Here is a 21,078-nt window from a genome sequence, read left to right on the forward strand (position 1 = left end):
AACAAAAACCAAATGGAATAAATTCATGTAAGTATTGATAAATGTTTCATGGCTAAAAATTAAATGAGGTGAATTTCAGATCTCTTCTCATATCATGTTATTCTCAGTGGCTTCACAGAAATAGACATATGGCCCCAAAACATATATCTATATGTATATATATGTTTGCTTATATATGTGCACACATGTACACACATTAATGGAAATGAAAAACTCTGAATTCTGAGTCATTAAGGGAAACCCTAATTAAACCTTTAAAAATGAACAAAGTTTGGACCATGAGCAGGGGTCCTTTGTGTACATTTCTGCAGTATAAGGATTTACTTTTGTCAATGGCATCACTGCCACAGTTTCCCAAGGGGCTACACAGCTTGGACGAAGAAGCCTCTCTTTCTACAGAAGATCTGGTATTGAACTTTTCAAGTAGTTTGACCAAAGAAATTCCACAAACACTATAAAACGAATAAACTCATAAGCAAAATTATTTTCACTTTTTATTGCCAAAAAGATTGTAAGATTCAAAAAATATATGATATTTAAAGGCTGTGAACCAGCTATTTTAAAACACAGTAAAACAGGAAAAGTTTATTTTAAGAGCTATTTTTCAAATATTCACAATACTATGACATTCTGTATTAAATTTTGAAAACTGGCATGTTTGAGAATGTAACTTAAAATTACTATTTAAAAATGATAAAAAGGAAATAAAGTAAAGTGATAGTTATCTGTTTATTTCTATTACAAATTATCATTTAAAAGTTACTACTAAACTCCCTCTGGTTACGCTTTAGGTAAAACAAATTTCGCAGCCATTTCCCCAGAGTGTCAGTGTCTCCCCAGCAGAAGCTGTATTTGGGAAATGATTATATATTTCAGTTTCCTGCACAGTACTTTCTTAAATCTGGAAAAAGGGGAGTTTGGGGAACCAAACACATGCATATTCACATACACAGACCTTTCTAGGTCTAAGCCTCTTGTTCGCTCAGCTGCAAATGAACTCAGGGGCTGGTTCAAAGCACAACTCGAACCGAGCCTCCAACGCTGTTGAGGCTCTCTTTCGGGTGAGCGGCAGAGCACATAGGCCAGCCTGACACTGAGTTATGGTCTGCATGCAAGTCCTGCTGGTGCATGGCTTGTCCCTCCTCACTTTGCTGCTCATCATGTGTAAGGATTCTTCGACCCCAGGTTCCCACTGCAGTTTTTCTGTTAGTCCGCTCCCCGAGGCTTAAACAGCCACCAGGTGGACAGTCGGAGGAACTCAACTACAGACATGAATTTTGGGAGGACACGACTCAAGCCCTGAGCCTTGTTGATTTACCTCCCTGTCTGTTACCTAGCTCCACGTTGTAACCCCATGAAACAGAGGCACTCTCTTGTGCATTACTACATTTTCAGCTCGAGACTGCCTAGGACAGAGCAGGCACAAGAGAACAAGAGAAACATTTGTTACTAAATGAATGGGGATAAAAGATAAATAAGACAAACCTCCTTTATCAAGTTCACAATTTAGCAAAGAACCTAACATAATGAGTGCCAGATTATAAACTGACCCAGTTTGTGTATCTTTAATTCCATTCCATGATGTACAGTATATTCTGTACCTATTATAATGAAAACAGGCTATTTATAGGAGGCCAGCAATCCTCATTGGCATAAATATTTATTTCTTAAGTGAATACCATTTGCAGTGTGACACAAATTTCAGCAGATGGTTTACACACCCTCTAGTGGCTGTAAGAATAGTTACTTCAGTATGTTTTTATTCAATGGCAATTGAAGTATTTCTGCTCTCATGTTAACTCACACCTAGAAATTTTAAAACTATTTCAGTCACGGTGCTATAGTTGACAGAAAACAGTATCTGCTTATTTGTTCAGCATTCAGAGTAGTCTTTTACTAACAGCAGGTGCCAGGAATTCTACTAGGTTTTTCTTCAAAATGCTCAGGTTTTCTGTCACCTATTAATTGACGCCCTGCTTCCCACTGCAAAAGATTCTCAAGCCTTTTCCCATCCACCATAAATTGAAAACAATCTGGTTTATCAAAACTGGTAAGAATAAATAAATGGATGTATGCTAAATCACTGCTCTTAAATGGATATATTATAAAAATTCATAAAAGATTTAGAAACTATTCTGGCTGCACATACAAGATAAAAGTTCTAAATAATACTGTTGGCATTTGGGTAGATTATAAGGTACAAACCAGATGATTCTGTCATGTGCTTTAAAAAATCAAAAAGAAAGCATTATTGATCTAGAAGCTACTAATATCTAAGCCGAATGATGCCTAAAAAAATACCAAAATTAGAAGAGCCATAAAACTGGTGACTTTGAAAGAGACATGACCACTACTCAATCCTATTCCCTTTCCAATTAACTTAATGTCCACTACAATAAAAATGACAATGGGATATGTTTGCCTACTTGTCCATAAGTCATAAATGACATTTTTCTGTCTGTACCTTAAACAGGCAGAAAGAACCTCAAGGAAGAGGGATTCTACAACTGGAGTAAATAAAGGAAAATTTCTTAACGTGGTTTGCAACGGGGTGAATTAAAGTTCTTAGTCTCCTTCTGTAGTGTGCACTGGCTGGTTCACTTCAGTTTTTAGCTATATTCATTTATAAAGTCGCCATGATTTCAGTGCATATCTGGAAAGAAAATTCTAGGCTCCACCCTGCCTCAATGTCACAATTATCGTACAGAGAACACTCTCAGTTCTGAAGAATAGATGCTAATAACCCAATTAACAGGAAATGATAAAACTCGGCTGCTTTAAAACAGTAAGTCAAAAACCATGCCCCATCATTTATCACAATTTATTCTTAAAACCATTGCTAAAAATGAAGAAAAAAAGTTATAGTCAAATTAAGAAGCCAACAAAATTTTTCTATCATGAAAGAGAAAAAATTTTAAATGACACTGAATAGTTAAATATTCAAAGTTTTAACCTCTTGATACGTAGTGAAATTTCAGCTCAGAGACCTTACTTAAACATTTCTTTGTGTATAGGAAGAATTTGCGGAGCCAGAAGACCCGGGTTACGGTCGTCTCTACTTAGGGTAAATCATACCCTACTGTACCTTATCTTCTTAATCTGTGCAAAGGATCTACAATTTCCATCTACCTCACAGGGCTGTTGAGAGGACCAGAAGAAGTAAAAGCACTTGAAAACTGGAGAGTACTTACCGATGCATAGTTTACTCAATGTTTTTGCTAATATCGCTAAAGTACTTTGGAATTTATAGTCAAGTATTTATAATATTCATCTTTTGTCTTTCTACAATAGTCAGCAAATTAAAGGCAAAATTGTTTTCCTAATAATTGCATATTTTACAAATATAAAACTATAGTTAATAATTAGCAATTTGGGTACATTTGAGATATTTAAGATAAATAAAATATTTTCCACTGATTACAAACTTCTACTCTTCTAGGTAATTCGATATCATCTGAAACAAGCTTTTGAAAAGATTCATCTGTAGGACGTAGGAAAAGGTACAATTAGAGCCCTCCTCTCCATAAAGAACAATATAAACATATAAGAATAGAATTCAGTATACATATAATAAAAGCTTATGTCAATACAGAAACTTATTCATTTCAAGATATCATTACTTCCCAATACACACCAACTGTATAATTTTAGATGGTCCAAACTATTTACAAATACTGGAGTAGAGACAAAGAAACTGATAATTAACCAATATTTTTTTAATGAGGGGGAAATTATCAAACGCACTCCTATAAGATATTACAAACACATCTAGGGACATAAGCAAAAACAATGCCATTCTAACAAACCTCAGAAGTGCCACAAAAATGTTAAAACAATTATTTCGGTCCAATTTTGGTATACGAGAATTTAACATACTTGATATTGAAATCCATATTTATAAAAAAATATAAATGAAAAAATAAGACTCTTGATCAAAACAAGTATTGTTCTCAGTAAGATTTCTTGAAATCAGCAACATCCTTAACGTACTTAGGATCATGCTTTTTGGGGGGAGGGGTAATGGACGAATGATTTGAATAAAAAGCTGAGTACTGAGGACAGCTCTACTGATGACAATATAACTCACTCCTAGCTCTAGCTCCCTACAGATAACACTCCAGAATTTTCTAGTGAAGGCACTGCTTAATTTTAATCTTCTCTCTACTGCCACTGTAAAAAGCTGATAAACTTGCAACAATTAGATTGTGGCATTCTGTGTGCTACATGAAAAAAAAAGATATATTTGTACCGACATCTGTGAAGCATCCTGAGGCCTTAATTGCGGAAACAATAATTTAGAGCAGTGGTTCTCAACTGGGGTGATTCTGCTCTCCCTAAAGAACATTTGGCAATGCCTGGACATTTTTGGTTGTCGCAACTAAGAGGGAGACGGGGTGCTACTGGCACCTAGTAGGTGGAGGCCAAAGATGTTGTTAAACATCCTGCAAAAGCACAGGGCAGTCTCTCACAAAGAATTATCTGACTCCAAATGTTAATAATGCTGAGGGTGAGAAATCTCAATTTAGAGGAATGTCTAAAAGTATACTATTCTCTAGAGCAGGGCCTCCTTTAACTTTCCTGTTTATTCGACTGTCAAAACCATGACAGTGGTTTTATCTCTGGATCTGGAATGCTGTCTACATGTTCTGTTGTAGAGTGTGTATATGAAACGGGCATCACAAACATACCGTATTTGGTATGTTTCACAAGAGAAATGGTTTCACAAGAGTCATCCTGGGCTTTGACTTTTGAGTTCTGTCACAATTAAACTGATCTCTTGCCAACCAGAAGATTTCATCTCGGTGAGAAAAAGCCCAGGGAAAAATGATACTCACACAATAAAAGCTATCTTTTGGGACGAAGGTCTTTTAAATGCCGACAAGCTATACAAGGGTCCCATCTTGGCAGCACTCTGTTGCTTCTGTTCAAAGGCCATCTAATCATTGCTGTATATCATTCTAATTAAGTGGGCTGGGCTGCCAAAAACAACTTTGAGTAATATCACTGGCAGATCAGTGAGTCTGATGTGAACACAATGTTAAACTGGGAGCATAATCCCTAAAAGCACGGCTGAAAAGCAGGTTCAAAGAAAAAAGAGGCTAAATAAAAGGACTCATCCTTCCTGCTCGGTCATGAACATGCACTTGTCTCTCTCCTGCAGATATAACTAGAAAAAACACTTTGGACAGCTTAGAGGCAAGAAATAAAAAAGGATTAGAAAGAGCTCCGATACAGATGTTCAAAGTCACTGTCTCCAAAAAAAAAACTTTCCCAACCAAAAACTGATGAACCTTCTTCTGTCTGTCTCTTTCCAACCTCTCAAACCTCACCGAAGACAAAACAGGACAGATTATCTGAGCCAACACTTACTTTTAGAGTTGAGAAATCTGTGTAAAACTCAGAGATCAGAGACTTGCTAATGTCAGGGCTAAAACTGAGGCCTCTAGAAACCCAGCTAAGTCCTTCGCCTTACCATATGACCTCTGCTAAGAATTGGTTCAGAATTCTCTGGATACAAATCTCTGATCCAGCCAAAAACAAAAATGAAGCCACCTCTCAGTGCTCTCATTAGACTCAACGATCAGAACTGCTTCCACACTCTTTTTTGGAAGGGTAAACACATACTGCATGGTTATCTGTTGATTGCTCACATCTCCTCTCCCAATCTCCTCTCTACTTTTTAGAAGAAATTGAAATTTTAAAGGAAAAAACCGAGAGTAACAATCAAAACTGGGCAAAACTACAAAAGTCTCAACAGAACATAACTGAAGGAAGACCTCGTGCCTTTGCAGGTCATTTTTTATCATCTTAATTACAAAACAAATAATTTTTTATCTAAATAGGGAATTCTGGCAGGCATTTTGCACATTTTAAGTTCTCGCAATAGTAATAAATACTCAGGATTTTTCCACTGTTTTCATTTATTGGGACTACATCCTACATATTTTCATGTCTTATCTCATTTAATCCATTTTACAGATGAGAAAATACAGGCTGAAAGGGGTTAAGTAACTAGCCAAGGCCACACGGCTAAGTGGCAGAGCTGAGTTTGGACTCAAGTCTGTCCAAATCCTGATTCTTTACCATTTCGCTGTACAACTACCAGTGATTCTGCCTGCCATCTACTGCAAATTTACATGAAAACCCATTTATCACACAATTACTGCACCTAAGAGTTAAAAGGAGTCTCAAGAAGACCCTGTTCCAGGCCCCTGATGCCTGGCAGGTGAGTGACGTGCCTCAAGTCAGAGACCTAGTTAGTGCTTCCAAAGGGACTAGGCCCAGGTGCCCTGCCTCCCAGCGTAGCTCCTGCCTACCAGCCTGCCCAGGCAAAACGGGAGACAAGACCATGAGGGGCATGGAAATCCACCCTTTATCCACAGAAAGGTAAGATAGCATTTACTCTAATGCCCATCTGAGAACTACAAGCAGAAGAACTAGATGTTAACACTGCTGCTTGGGGAACCTGCTCATAGTTAACACATCAACAGTATTTCTAACATGATTGAAAAAGCTGTAAATGATATTCTAGTGAAAGAAATTCACATCCAATCTATATAAATTCATAGTGCAAAAATTCAACCCAGTCGCAATTACTAAATTCTCAATTAGTCAGGTCTGGATTCATATTTTTATCTCTATCAGGTACTTGTGGTCTTGATTTGTTGTCTCTAAGTATCCTTTTTACTTGTTGTTAGTTCCCTGGTGGTCTAGTGGCTAGGATTCAGCATGTTCACTTGTATCCAAGTATGATTTTACACTTGCTCCAATAAATTTTTTTGTGGAACTATTTTTATGATTTATTGAGATTATTTTAAGCTTTATACTGGCCTCTCAATAAAAAATTGTCCTGAATACACATTGAAGAGTCTATAAAAATAATTTATCGAGGGTTGAAGGTGGCCCTGGAAAAGCAGCAAAGAACCATGTTAAGGAACTTACTGTTAAGACCTTCGATAGTTATGACTTAATAAAATAGAAAGGAACATATTTCTAGTTTTGTTTTCTCTTTAAAGGCCAAAATAAAACTGACAAGAAAAACTGACAGATCTCTCACCAGTAAGATGCCATAAAGTGTCGAAGAAAATTTTTAGGAATTTGCAGCTCTATATAAATTGTAAGTTACTTTTTATATACTCTAAGCTAATTGTGTGAAAAACTGAAAGTTAGTTGAAAATTCCTAAATCAAAAAGACAAGGTTTTGCAAGTATTCTATTCCCTTAAACCTTGCTTGGCCAAATCATCCCTAAAATCAAGTATCTCAAAAAGCATTTAATTGGAGCTTACCTATAATATGATCTTTTAATTGTTGCAAATCAGGAGGTATAAACAATCCTTCTAATACAAACAATTCAATACAACCCAGTGAAGCCTTGGGAACGGGAGGAGATATGAAAGACAGGTACCTCGTAGTTTGAGAGAAAATCTAGTAACTCTGATTGAGATGGGATGTACAGAAGTGGTTTCATCACCCGGCGGACAAACTTCTCAATGTAAACAGCACTCATGGGGCCTTTGTATTCGATTGGTCCAAAACTAGTACCAAAAAATAAAAATAAAAAATAAAAATAATTCACCATGCATTAAACCTGTAATGTATAACTGAAATCATCAACACCACAAAATGAAAATGTCCTGCTTTAGGATCCTGACTGGTGCATAGGTAAGCAGCCTTGTCTCAGGAGGTGACCCAAGGGCCAATTAAGAAGCATTTTATGTAAGGAGAGGGTATAAGCAGCCATCACAAGTAGTCTCTGAAAAAAGAATTCCCACAATATTTCCTTAAAAAACAAAAATAGAAAGGTAACCTTGGAAACTAAACAAATGCTAAAGGATTCCAGGATCCGAACTACATGATTCAATGCCAGGGACAGACTTTCCTTTTCGTGTCACTCTGAAATAAGGGACGAGGTGAGCAGCTGACCTTCAGTCTACTAAAATGGAGTTATTATCTATTCCCATTATTACACAATGGGTCACTAAGTGAACCTTAAACCTATTTAAAGCTTTATTGCAACAACAACAAAAAATTATGTGACAGTACCAAGTCAGGGGCCTGTATAAACGATTTCCTTATTTTCCACTCCAGATGTACTTGGGGATGCACAGGAATTTGACTTAGGATTGCTAAGCAATACCACCAACATTCAATTATCCTCCTAAGCTACTCAGAATCCTCACGTAGCTTTTTCAATCCTGCACACTACAGACACTGCTCAAATATAATGGGATGGTATGTGGTGGGGGAGGATATAAGCTGGAATTCAGCAACTCCATAACCATTCTTCTCTCTAAAAAGAAATTGATATTAAGCTTACTGTTAATTGCAACAACAGACAGAGCACAGTAAAGAATCGTACAGCTGCTATGGTCACAATACTATAATATATGATTATGGAAATTAACACACACATAATGTGATCAGATAAACACAATTCTTCAGTGTGCACTGCAGAATATGATGTCAAAGGAAGATAAGCATGAAAAAAGTAAAAATAGCATTCTACATACACAACTGGGAGACAGAGTTAACAATTTTATATTTCAAGACTTACTACAACTACTTGATTACTAATTCAAGTTTAAAAATTACCGCCACCACCAATTTTTAATTTAAAGGAAGAAATCAAAAAAATTATCTAATAATTTATTTTATTTAGCAAAAAGGAGCTATCAATCTGGAAACCTCGTCTACTCAAGCAAACGGACTCTGCTGAGTTTTTCTGGCATGATGTTACGAGGGTCCCAATGACTTGTAATGAGAAGATCCCAGATTGCGGGAAAGGGAACATGTTTTTCAACACACTACAGCCATGGCTATAGGACGAGCTGACCTAGGGCTGCTGAGCCTGGTATAGTATTCTGAGAACTACTCCCTGCTTCGGAGCCTTTTATAAACTGTTTCTAACTGGTATCAATATAAGCTAAAAATGGAATCTACTTTCATAAAACAGAAAGGCCTATTAATTTCTTTAAGCAGCTAAAGCAATAAACAAATACAAACAACAGCAATGCACACAACTGCAGTGGCCTGCTCAGTGATGAGACTTGAGGGCCACATTTACAAGCACATTAACCAAAAGAATCTCAAGACTACCAAATGCTCACGAGACAGTTTAGTTGAAGGAATACACTCATTTATAAAGGGCTTGAACATTTTTAAATAGAATATTAAAAGGTATCTTTAGAATATTTCTGTGCCTTAGCACTTACGTTTTTGGTACACTTGGAATGACACATGTTAAAATGAGTGTTAACAGGTCGGAACAGACTAAAAAAAGTAAAATTTTAACAGGTAAAGATGAGGGGCAAGCACCTCGAGATGAGAACCAACCTCAGACTCCTCAACTGTAAACTGAGAGCGATGGACTAGAACTTTATAAGGTCCTTTTGTGTCCTTTCAATCTTTCTATAAAACTAAGAAAATGGACAATGTAAGACAATATTACACACCCACATATCCCAATGTGATGTTCTATACTCGATACAAGGGAATCATTCTGATTTTAATGTCACATTAAGTTAAGCCCACCTCTGGGCAGCTGGCTTGGTTATACGTAATTGTAAATCATATATGCCCTGCTGGGCATCTGTGCCCTATTTCCTATTTCCAAAAAAAAAGAAATACAGGGACATTCACAGGGCAAGCTCATCATATCGCCACAGAGCACAGAGTTTTAGAACCTTCAAGTATAATACTTTACACTTACCATAAAAACAAAAGAAATAACCATGAGATAGTTACTCTGAGAAGGTATTCATATATCTAGAGGAACATGTGAGGGTGGAGATGGGGTAGAAAAGTGTGTTTTTTCCCTGAATACTATTTAATAGCTCCTGAGAAGCAACACTGTGCCACACAACATTTTATGTTAGAGACATGAGAAATGTGATGGAATGTGACAAATAATCCACAAGTGACAGTTTGTTGATGTTTGTTACAAATCTCCATTAAGGCCTAGGAAGTTTAGAGGGAGAGAAAAAACAAAGCCTAAGAAAGTAAAGTTCTTACAAATCACATCTTCTTTACCCATTTTACCTTCATTAACAAACTTTGAGCTAATTATTACATTGAACCAAGTCCAAAATCCCATCTCCTGTCTCCAAAATCCTTCAGGTCAAATTTTAGACATTCCTTACTAGTAAGCATGGTCTGAGCAGTACTCCAAAATCAAACACCAAATTTCTGCAGCAAAATGGATAAAGTGGTACTTTAAGTGGGCTAAAGACTACAGGCAGCCTCTTGTTACTTCAGGCCAGATGAATACATTTTGGGACAAAATATGAGTCTTTCAGGTTTTCAGAGCTTTTTAGATTTCAGAATTATGGATACAGGATAGTAAATTTGTAGTAATTTTCTTCCCAACTGAAAAAATGTGAAGATACCCTCTTGATTATGTTATCCTGCTAGTTAACAGGATAAAGACTTTTATAATTTTTATACCATAAAACACTTTCAGAATATCTGAGATTAAGAGCCATACAATGGGGTAACTGGTACTGTTAAAAACAATGTTGTAGAATATGTAATGACATGAAAAGATGTTCACAATAGTAAAAAAAACAGTTTAGAAAAGAGTATTACTACATGATGTTTTTATTTTATTTTTTTAAAGGGGGGATATAAATCGAAACACACAGGGATTACATATGGCTGACAAAATTATCTAGATCCTTTTATTTATTTTTGCTTATCTGTATTATCTCAATTTTCTACAGTGAACATCTAATACTTTTAAACAGAAAAAAAATTCACTTCAAAATCGATAAACTTAGTTGGAATTAGAAATACTACTTAAAAGTTCTTACCTTCGATGATACAGATATATTACAGGAAAATAAAAGAAATGCTTCTGTTTTCTGCATTTCCCCTGGTTCCACCAACAGTTAATTGCCACAAACAACACCTGCAGAGCCAAAAAAGGTTTCAAATGACTATGAATAACAACTGAAAAACTACCAAGATCTAAAAGATAAAATTATAGATATGGAACTATTCCTCTATGAAACAGAAAATATAAAAAAAAATTGTTTCGAGAATTCAAAAAAGGTCATCATTGACTGCTATATTAAAAAAGAAAGACTCTTATCTATAGTGTCTAGCTAGGACTGTGAATATTTTGGAGTCTGGCCCAAGAGGAAAATAATTTGCTTTGAATCCTAAAGTGAATGAGCACCAAAGAGCTTTTTCTAAGAATGTCTACACTAAAATTTAGTAAAAAGATGTCTTTTGATAGTCAGACTGAGCATCTGAGAATGAAAAAATGTTACCTACAAATAAAACATGACAAATTTCAAAGGACCATTTTTAATGACTAGATTAAAAACTAATAAGATAACTAGATTAAAAACTAATAAGATGATTAAAGCTATTTTCTACAATGTAGTACTGAATAGCAAAAATATGGAATAAGTAAATATTTATAGGTGGACACTGAAGTATTTAAGGGGAAGTGTCTCTATGTCTGTAATTTACTTTGAAATGTACCAAAAAATAGTAGATAGATTGGAGCAGTTTCTTAATTTTGGCAGTATTAACATTTAGGGCTTGAACTGTTATGGGTTCATTTGGGTTGTTTATTGTTTTTTTTCATTGTTATGTTTGTTTTGTTGTGGGGGGCTGTCCTACACAATGGATGTAGGATGTTTAGCAGTATCTCTGGCCTCTCTACCCACTAGATGCCACTAGCGTCCCCCTCTCAAATACTGACAACCAAAAAAAAAAAGAGTCTCTAGACATTGTCAAAGGTATACTTGGGGACAAAACTCTAGTTGAGAACCACTGATTAGAGGAATGTTAAGATAAATACATGATAAAACAATAAAAAGCTAACAGTAGGATTTAAGTGGTTGAATATATGTAAAATTGCTTCATCTTTGCTATATGTTTAAAAATTTTTATAACAAAGTCTTGAAAAATATGAAGACTACAAATAAAAAGTCACTTTCAGATGCCTTATACTTACTAGATAGCACTATTGCTCAAACTTAGTGGAAACTCTTTACAGCTCCTTTTAGAGTCTATGAGAAAGAAAAGCAACAATATCTTTACCTAAAGTTGATACCTCATTTTTTTACTCAAAAATAGGACACAATCTACCACGTTTGCTAATTTTAATAAGCAATGTGGCTCAAAAGATTTTTGCCTGTTTCCAAAAATAAACCCACTCCTTTGCCCTTCTGAGAACACAGAACAATTAAGTTCTGAATTTGAAAGGAGCTGGGGAACATTTTTGAAAAAAGCAGTGCCCGTCAGTTGTTTATGGCACTATGACCTCCACCACTTGTGTCATCTTTTAACAAACCACTGTGCCCTCTGAGCCTGATGTCCTGCTTCAGAAACAGGGACACCGGCATCTGCTTGGAGAGCGATCTTGAGGCACAGCACAGGGCCAGGCAGGCTCAAATACTATTCCTATGTAATCGCTCTGGAGAACATACTGCTTAAGTTGACAACGAGATAACAAGGAATTGACACCTAAAATAGAATTGATTCTCCCCTTGTTCCCCACATGTTCTCTAAATTCAGAATGACTGACAAGGTGATGATTTCCTTTATGCTAACATACTACTTGCCTCCATTAGATTCTCGTTTCCTCCCTAGATGTGTACACCAGTTTGGTTACTATTTGCCATTTAAAACTGGGGTGGGGGGCAGTAAAGGAGAATAGATCAAAACCATGGGCCCACGGTTAGAACACAAAATCACAACACTCCTCTCCAAAAAAAATAATCGGTTTTATATGGAATGAAGACTTATATTTAAACAGTACTTGGTACTACATCCAGGCATACGTAATTATTAAAAATGCTGTGTAGGAAGCCTAGCCATCATTTAGAACATTGTTTCTAAAAGCCAACTGAGAGTCCCAAATGAACTCTGGAACTTGGCTGCCTGCAGAAGTAACCTCAAATCAGTGGTTCCCAGCAGCAGCCTCTGTGGGATGCTTTTCTGCAGGAAGCAATGACTGGGGGGAGGCTACAGGGCATGTGGTAGGCAAGGGATCTGGTACATACTCGGCATCGCTCAAAACTGCTCTGCACAGGGAAGAGTCATCCAATCATCCTGGAGCAGATCTAAATGCTCTGCCCAACTCTGATGTTAGAGAAAACCTGTTTGTTATTACTCAAGCCCAGAACCTAACTCCACTTTGTATGTGAAACCAAAGCATGTTTTTTGTGTTCACTGAATTTCTCAGACAGCAACATGTGTCAATTGAGGGCAGAAAGTGCTTTGTTTGGTTCAGAACCTTACCAAGAGCTGTTCACTGTTTAGAAAAATCAAAGCACCGAGAGCAATGCCCCTATGCTATCTGAGTCCAATACATCACATCTTTATCAGTCCACATTTCTAACGGTCCCATACACAGTAGCTCTACATAAAGGTACAAGGACCTATTTTGTCCAAGCATTTACAGATTGAAACACATGATTTAATTACACACTACTTTTCCTCCCCCTCCCCACATTTATGTTACAATTAGTACATTAGATTAACTATTTTGAAATTATATCTGTAGTGAAGTTTTCTCATCTATGAATTCTTTTTCAGGACAGAAAAAGGAGTAAATATAAAATAAATGTTCTATAAAGAGCAACTAGGATCCAGTGGTTTTGAAACCACTGCCATACAGATGGCTCATTTGCCTATATATCCTTCTTCTCTAGCACAAAGACTGCATTCATTAAATATTTGTTGAATATAGTTCTGGTCCAAGTACAGGTTATTTAAAAGGTTGGTGTGCTATACTGTAGTCATTATGTATTAAATGTCTCCTAAATAAAATATCTATATCAAATATCAAAGGGAAATATCAAAAGGAGATTCAACTAGGACTTTCGGTCCCTTACTTTAGCAATGAAACCAAACAGCATGACCCCTGGGATGAGCACTGGCCTATGTCATGAGATGCAGAGTCTAATACCACTCCTGCACTAATCAACTATGACCATCACAATATGAAATCCTGGTTCTTTAAAGAAGGCTTTACAATTTACAAAGTGCTCCTGGCCTTCACCATGGCAAAATCAGCCATCTGGGTAAGGTGTCCCTGCAACATGACTGATAGTCATCTGATTCTTAGGCCAAATGTCAGTATTACCTGGTCTGAAAGCTGACTCGCTGCTTGCTCAATTTCTGCCCTGGCAGCGATGGACTGTCCACACCACGGGGCATAGAAGAAGAGCAGAACCACCTCCGAATCCCGGCGAACATGCTCTGCGTAGTCCAGCTGACCCTGGAAGAGGTCAAGAACCGGAGACCTCGAGGAGAAAAAGCTGACAGGTGGCTTTGCTGGTAATATCACATCTTTTGCTCGACTAAAAAAGAGCAAACAAACAAGATCGCTAAGTTTTCTTCTTCTAACAATACCATCACATGGAAGGAGAACGAAGCTTGAAAGTCTTTTTTTGAATAAGGAAATGGAGTCCCCAAAACACTGTCCTGGAGTAAAAAAGTAACATTCTGTGCTAAGGGAACACGTGGCTGCGAATGAAAGACACGAATAACATGTTGGAAACTGTTCTAATACTGTCTCCTCAAGAGCAGGAAAAGTATGTCTTTGAATAATCCATATTCTTGCCTCCACACACAAAAGACTTATCCTCAGCTCTTAGCAACCTTGTTCTCCACAGAAGCCACTGATCAGCAGAATGTCAAGAGCCACCCGTAAGCTCATTAGAATTAAGAGGAGGGAGCACATGTGGCTACCGCTAATAAGATTTCTATGGGAAATGCTTATAATCAACTCAACTTTGAAAAAACTTTTAAGTGTATGAGCTGGAGCTGGCCTGTGCTTATCCAGGGCATTCAGGCAAATGTAATAATTAAATAATAATACAGATTTCACCAGATATATATCATAATCCAAAGGTTAATGTAGATGAGTGACAGAGCAACAGCCCATTTAACTAGAAAACAGGCTTCCTGAGTATCTGAGGTTCCCAGAAGGGAGAGGTCAGGAGAAGAAAGAAAATTGAACAAATGGTCTGAAGTCACAGAGCTGCCACAACTTCCCCCAGCGAAGACAAAAAGGTCTTGGCTGAGGCCGCATCCCACTATGTTAAAGGAGCCTAAAAACACCTTGAGCTGTCCACATATCTGCACTAACATGGCATAAAACCATCATAGCAGTTTAGCTAAGAACTCAACAGAGGAAATAAAAATTGAACTCTAAAAAATAGTCTATTAACCCAAAAGAAGGCAGAGAAGGACCAAGAAAGGGACAAAAACAGAAGGTACAAATGGGAAACGAATAGCCAGAAGGTAAACTTAAACCCAACCATATCAATAATTACATTAAATGTAAAAGGACCAAACCACCCAATTAAAAAGAGACTGCCAGACTGGATAATGAAGCAAGACCCAACCATATGCTATATGAAATAGGCACATTTTAAACATAAAGACATAGACAGGATGAACGCATATGTATGAGGAAAGATAAACCATCTAAACAGTAAGCATAAGAAAGCTGAAGTAACTCATTAAGTGAAAAGATAAACTACAGTATACTCTTACAATTAAATGTTACTCAGCAATAAAAAAAGAACTGATGCATACTATAATTGGATGAGCCTCAAAAAAATTACACTTAATGAAAGAAGTCAGATGCTAAGGAATACATAAACTATAAATACATTTTTATGAAATCCCAAAACAGGCAAAACTAATCTATAATGAAATAAATCACATCAGTGGTTGTCTAGAGTGGGGAGTAGGGCAGAGACTAACTGCAGAAGGGTGCCAAGAAAATTTTCTGGGGAGAAGAAATGTTTTATATCTTGATTGAGAGAATGGAGGTGGTTACATTTGTCCAAAGTCATTGACCTATACACATAAAATGTGTGAATTTTACTAAATGTGAATTATACCACAATTAAGTTAATGAAAAAAAGCCTGGCTAGTGTGTCACCTCAGTAAGGCTTGCTCTGATGGCTCCACCAGAAGCAGGTAGCCCTCATTTTTTTCTCTAAGCTCCTTCATGGTTGCTTTCATAGCCCTCACCAAAATCTGTTACTTATTTTACCCGTTTATTATCTATCTACTCTGCCAGATCATTAAGTCCACAAGGGTAAGAACCCTATCTTTTGTACTGTTAGAACCTCATTGTTTAGAAGCTCCTGGTACTCTGAAGTTCAATAACTGACAAAATGAACAAACCTACCCCACTTACCTCACCTGAACATATGTGAAAGGAAATTAAATATAAATCCATAAGACATATTATTAAGAACAGTCTGGAAGTATCAAAGTGCCAGAAAACCCATTTGCTTTACTAGGGATAATTCTAAGGGCCACCTAATTACGTTCTAACTCAGTATCTCCATATCTCCAGGTTCCACATACATGGACTAAAAATATTCTAAAAAAAAAAAAAAAAAAATTTAAAGTTCTTTTTTTATTGTCCCTGACATGTACTACATTGTAGTTAGGCCTATGATGGTTGCACCTGTACTGAACAAGTACAGACTTTTTTTCCTTGTCTTTATTCCCAAAACAATACAGTATAACAACTATTTACAGAGCATTTACATTGTATTAAGCATTGTAAGTACCCTAGTGATGACTTAAAGTACAAGGAGGATGTGTGCAGGTTATATGCAAATACTGTGCCATTCTGTATAAGGGACTTCAGCATCTAAAGATTTGGGTAGCTGAAGGGGGTCTTGGAACCAATCCCCCCACAGATACCGTGGGAAGCCTATGGCAGGAAGGAGGAACACGAAAGGTGCTGCCAGCTCTGAGATATGTAGCAGACAGCCCGATACTTAGAACCAAAAAAGAAAACATATAAACACCCAAGACCTAGAGTCTTGGTCATATAATATGAGAGAGAGTTCCACATCCTCCTCTGCATCTAGGTGTTAGCTTCCTAAATTAAGAAGACAGTTTTAAATACATTACTTCCCTTTTTTAACCAAAAATTATTAACATCATAAAGTAGTGGTGTCAAATGGTGGAGCATCTCTTTATTCACTCAAACTAACATTTTAATCCTCTAAACAGGGAGATTTGTCTATGTAAAACATCTTCACGACATGAAAAAGTCAAGTCACTTCACGGTAATTCAAAAAAACGTTCACTGAGAAAACCTTATTGTGCTTCAGGTACTGTACTAGGTACCAAGGTGACAGCAGTGAGCATGATATGCTCTCAAAGGGCTTACTTTCTCAGAGAGGAAGACAGGCAACCAAACATGTAAACAACAAATAACAACACAAAATGATCACTGCTCTGTGGGAAATTTAACAAGGCGATGTGACAGGGAACCTGGAAGCTCCTCTGATGGGCTGGTGGTCAGAGTGGTACCTTTTAAATGGAGATCTGAATGACAAGAAGACAGCCATGCAAAGAGGTGAGGAGGACCCTGTGGCAAGAGTGACACAGTTTCAAGAACTCCAAAATTCTGCCCTTTGGAGGTATTATTTTTCTACTATTCCAATTGCATATTAAGTGTCAAATAATGCAATCTGGAAATGTAGGTCTGTGACAGCCAAAGGATAATCGTCAACTTAGTACTGCTGCTTTGCATGTTCGGAGCAGTCCCCTAAACGAGCCAGATATAATGTGTGGCCCATCAAAAAGCAAAAAGAGAAGACAGACAAATACCTCTGCTCCATCAGAAACATTCAATTTCCATTTAACTCTTCAATGTGCTAAACGTTTTTGAGAAACTATCCCTAGATCAAAGATATCCTGGCAGCTTTCAGGTACAAAGAAAACTAAAAAACTGGCTGCAAACAGTTGCAGACCTGCAACTCCCAATTTTTGTATGAGATTTATACTCTACACCTCCTTTCCAAAAGGATCTGAAGCAGCTGTGAAATTACAAAATGCAATAAAGGAAAAGGAACATATATACACATGCATACAGATTAGATGCACACACAATTTTTCCCTCCAAATCAAGATAAAAGGAAAATGAGCAAGGCAAAGTCATGGAGATTCAATGCACAGAAAAGCAGGTAGCATAGAGATTAAAAGCCCAGAAACGCACAATTATTAGTTATGTTTCAACCCCAAATCAACCTTTTTTATGCTATCTGGTTTGAACTCAGCTAAGCAGCAGACACTGAAGAGGACTCTCATTTATTTCAAGCCTGGAGCTATTAACGCAAATTAAATTTTAAAAAATCCTACTCTCCCTTAAGTCTCTGTCTTCGTTAATGCAACGATCTTAAAAAGTGAAATGGGAAAAATGGGCCAGAAATGTTCGAGTCAGTTGTACAGCAATAAAATAGTATCATGACACCATTCAATCAAACAGGACTCAAAAAAATCAATCTGAGTCTATTAAAAGACTGTCAAATTTGCCAGTGACACAGAAAGGAGTTGGATAGGCACCCTGGCTCATTCTCCTAACCTGAAGCAGGTAGTGCTCTGCGTGCTCTCGTATCTGGATTTACGCTCCTCCTTCTTGAAATCTCATAGGACTTTCATATCTATTGTCATGTTCTCTCAGAACACACACTAACGGTTATTTCCAAAGATAGGCTAAAGTCAGTAAGCTCCCCACTCTTATACGGCGAAAACACTTCTCCTTCCTAATATGAACCCAAATGCCACCTTGAAAGTACTCTATCTTGTAAAATATTTTGTGTATTTTCCTTGATAAAGATGATAAACAGCAAGGTTAAAAGTCTTGTACCTGACAAGGATTCACATTAGAGCTCAGACACTTAATAGGTGTGTATGATTTGTGACAAGTTTTGTAATATGACCAAGCTCACCTCCTCTATCTATAAATTGGACGGATAAGAGTATATCCAGATTTTACTGGAGATCGAGATTGAAATGATCCATACTAGGCTCTCAGATTCGGTGTTAAATGAATAAATGCAGTCATGTAAGCTGTAGTTCTCAAGCAGGCAATTTTGCAGGGACATTTAGCAGTATCTGGAGACATTTTTGGTTGTTACATCTGGGAGGTGTATGCTACTGGTATTTAATAGGTACAAGCCAGGGATGCTGCTAAACATCCTAAACGATGAACAAGAGAGTCCCCCACAACAAAGAATTATCTGGCCCAAAATATCAACAGTGTCAAGACTGAAAAACCCGGCTGGTAGTACAGCACCTGGCACATGGCAAATGCTCAATGAAATAGTTATTCTAATTTGTTCTCTTTCAAGTAAAATCCCCCATCTTTTGACCCCTCTTTGACAGTATGGGCCACACACTGTCCTTAACATACTCAATAAAAATGTTCCAAGTGGAAATCTTCCTCGTGGCTAATATACCAGTCAGCAGCAACACAGACTTATGAACTGGAGTCCCAGGAGGTACTCTGTGGATTTGGGAGGCCAAAAGTACTCCTGAAATTTAAAGTAAATTTTGTATTTGTATACTTTCTCAAAGACAGGCACACTGACTTTAATTTTTCCTGCTCATCATGCACCAGCCTACTCAGGCCTTCCTAGTTCCAAGAAAATACCAGGCTTGTCCAGCCCAGGGACCTTTGCACTTGCTGTTCCCTCTACTTTGGACACTCTTCCCCTAGATTTTCCCAATGATGCTGGCCCTTTACCCTTCTTGTGTAAGCTTCTCATGTGGCTTCCTTAGGAAAGCCTTTCTGCCTCACCCTCATTGCTTCTATTTCCTGTACAGTATATACAGTACAGTTTGTTTACTGCCTGTCCGACCCACCGGAATGGACAGCAGAAACTTTTATCTTCGCCGCTCACCTGGATGAATGGTCCCAAGAGGGAAGGTGCGGATAAAAATAATCGTTAGATCAATGAGTGCATGGATCTTCAACGGGATCTGGGACTCTAATGGTTGTGAATCACTACACTCGAGGCATAAGGGAAACCAAGTGTGATAAATTAGGGTACTACAGCCTGGGCAGAAGTGACAGGTGCGACCCCAAGAAACCCCAACTGAGCAGCTCAGAACCTGGCCCACCTCCCCCGGTAATAAATGGGATGAAGGGGCTCCGAGCAGCACGGGAAAATCTTGCCATATGACTGGCTGGCCGGTCAGGGAAAGGGAACTGAGGCCGGCATTGCCACAGGCTGGGGGAGGGTCAAGTCCCTCGCTCCCAGCAGTCAAGCCTGACTTTTCCCGGCGGGAGCCGCTACAACCCCTGACCCGGCCACGCGCTGCCGGCCAGGCCGGGGAGCGCCGGGCCGGGGACCTAGGGGTGCGGGCCGCCTCACCTGCAGGTAAACTTGAGGGCAAGGAGCAGCGCGCATCCGAGCGCCACCGCCCCGCAGAGCAGCTCGGGCCGCCGGCGTGCCATGAGGGAGGCGCCACGCAATCCGCGACGGAGTCGGCCCGCCGAGGACACTCCAGTCGGGACCGGGCTGAGGGAGCCGGAGCCCGCGGGGCCTCCGCCGCCGCCACCCTCGTCCTCGGCGTCGTCGCCGCTGCTGCTGCTGCTGCTGCTGCTGCCGCCGCTGCCGCGGCCTCCGCATTCCGACATTACATGCTCCCCGTCGCCAGCTTTATACCTCTGCAGCCACTGCCGAGGGCCAGAGGGCCCGGGCCGGCTTGTCGCTCCCCAATCCCGCAGCTCGCCGCGCCCGCTAACCGGGACGCTCCACGTCAGCCCTGTGGCCGCCGCGGCTCCGCCCCCAAGCAGGCGGCCCCACCCCCTGCCACAGAGTCTGCGCGGACGCTGACACCGCCCGGAAGCCCCGCCTCCGGAAGGCGCGCCCCCTCACCCACGGAGTTTGCGCGGTTTACCTCCCCGCCCGCTTCTCGGGCGGGCCCGGCCCTGGGTCTACAGAGTCTGCGCAGGCGCCGCGACGAGCGTGTGACCACGCCCACTCTGGGGCCCGCCGGACGCGGAAAGGCGGACCCTCGGAAGGCGGGGTGTCCCATCCTAGCCCACTGGGTTTTAAGAGCCGTGTTGATGATAGAACACGTGCCCACTAGTCTCACTACAGGCCGCGGAGGACATAGATGTCTTTTATTATCCCCACTTAACGGAAGGAAAACGGATGCAAAGGCAAGAAGTGTCCAAGGACCCAGGAATGAGACGGAAACCATCACTCGACCTCGGTTTGCACGTCTCTGTAAAATGGGGTATTAGCAATATCTCTCTCGCAGGGTTGTTTTGAAGATTAGATGAG

The 21,078-nt window shown here is 39.0% G+C and overlaps 1 protein-coding gene across 1 annotated transcript in view; it reads right to left on the reverse strand.

Moving 5' to 3' along the window:
• TXNDC11 (thioredoxin domain containing 11) overlaps positions 1-20,561 on the reverse strand; it is a 55,540-nt gene extending 34,979 nt beyond the window's left edge. Inside the window, exons 1-4 of the mRNA XM_006910888.2 lie at positions 20,161-20,561; positions 14,103-14,319; positions 10,810-10,907; positions 7,407-7,536 (exon numbers count right to left, since the gene is read on the reverse strand). Coding sequence (XP_006910950.1) covers positions 7,407-7,536; positions 10,810-10,907; positions 14,103-14,319; positions 20,161-20,426 — 711 coding nt within the window. The 5' untranslated portion in view covers positions 20,427-20,561. The remainder of the gene's footprint in view (positions 1-7,406; positions 7,537-10,809; positions 10,908-14,102; positions 14,320-20,160) is intronic.
• Positions 20,562-21,078: the final 517 nt, after the last annotated feature.

Source organism: Pteropus alecto, unplaced genomic scaffold (assembly GCF_000325575.1).
Source record: "Pteropus alecto unplaced genomic scaffold, ASM32557v1 scaffold34, whole genome shotgun sequence".
NCBI lineage: Eukaryota > Metazoa > Chordata > Mammalia > Chiroptera > Pteropodidae > Pteropus > Pteropus alecto.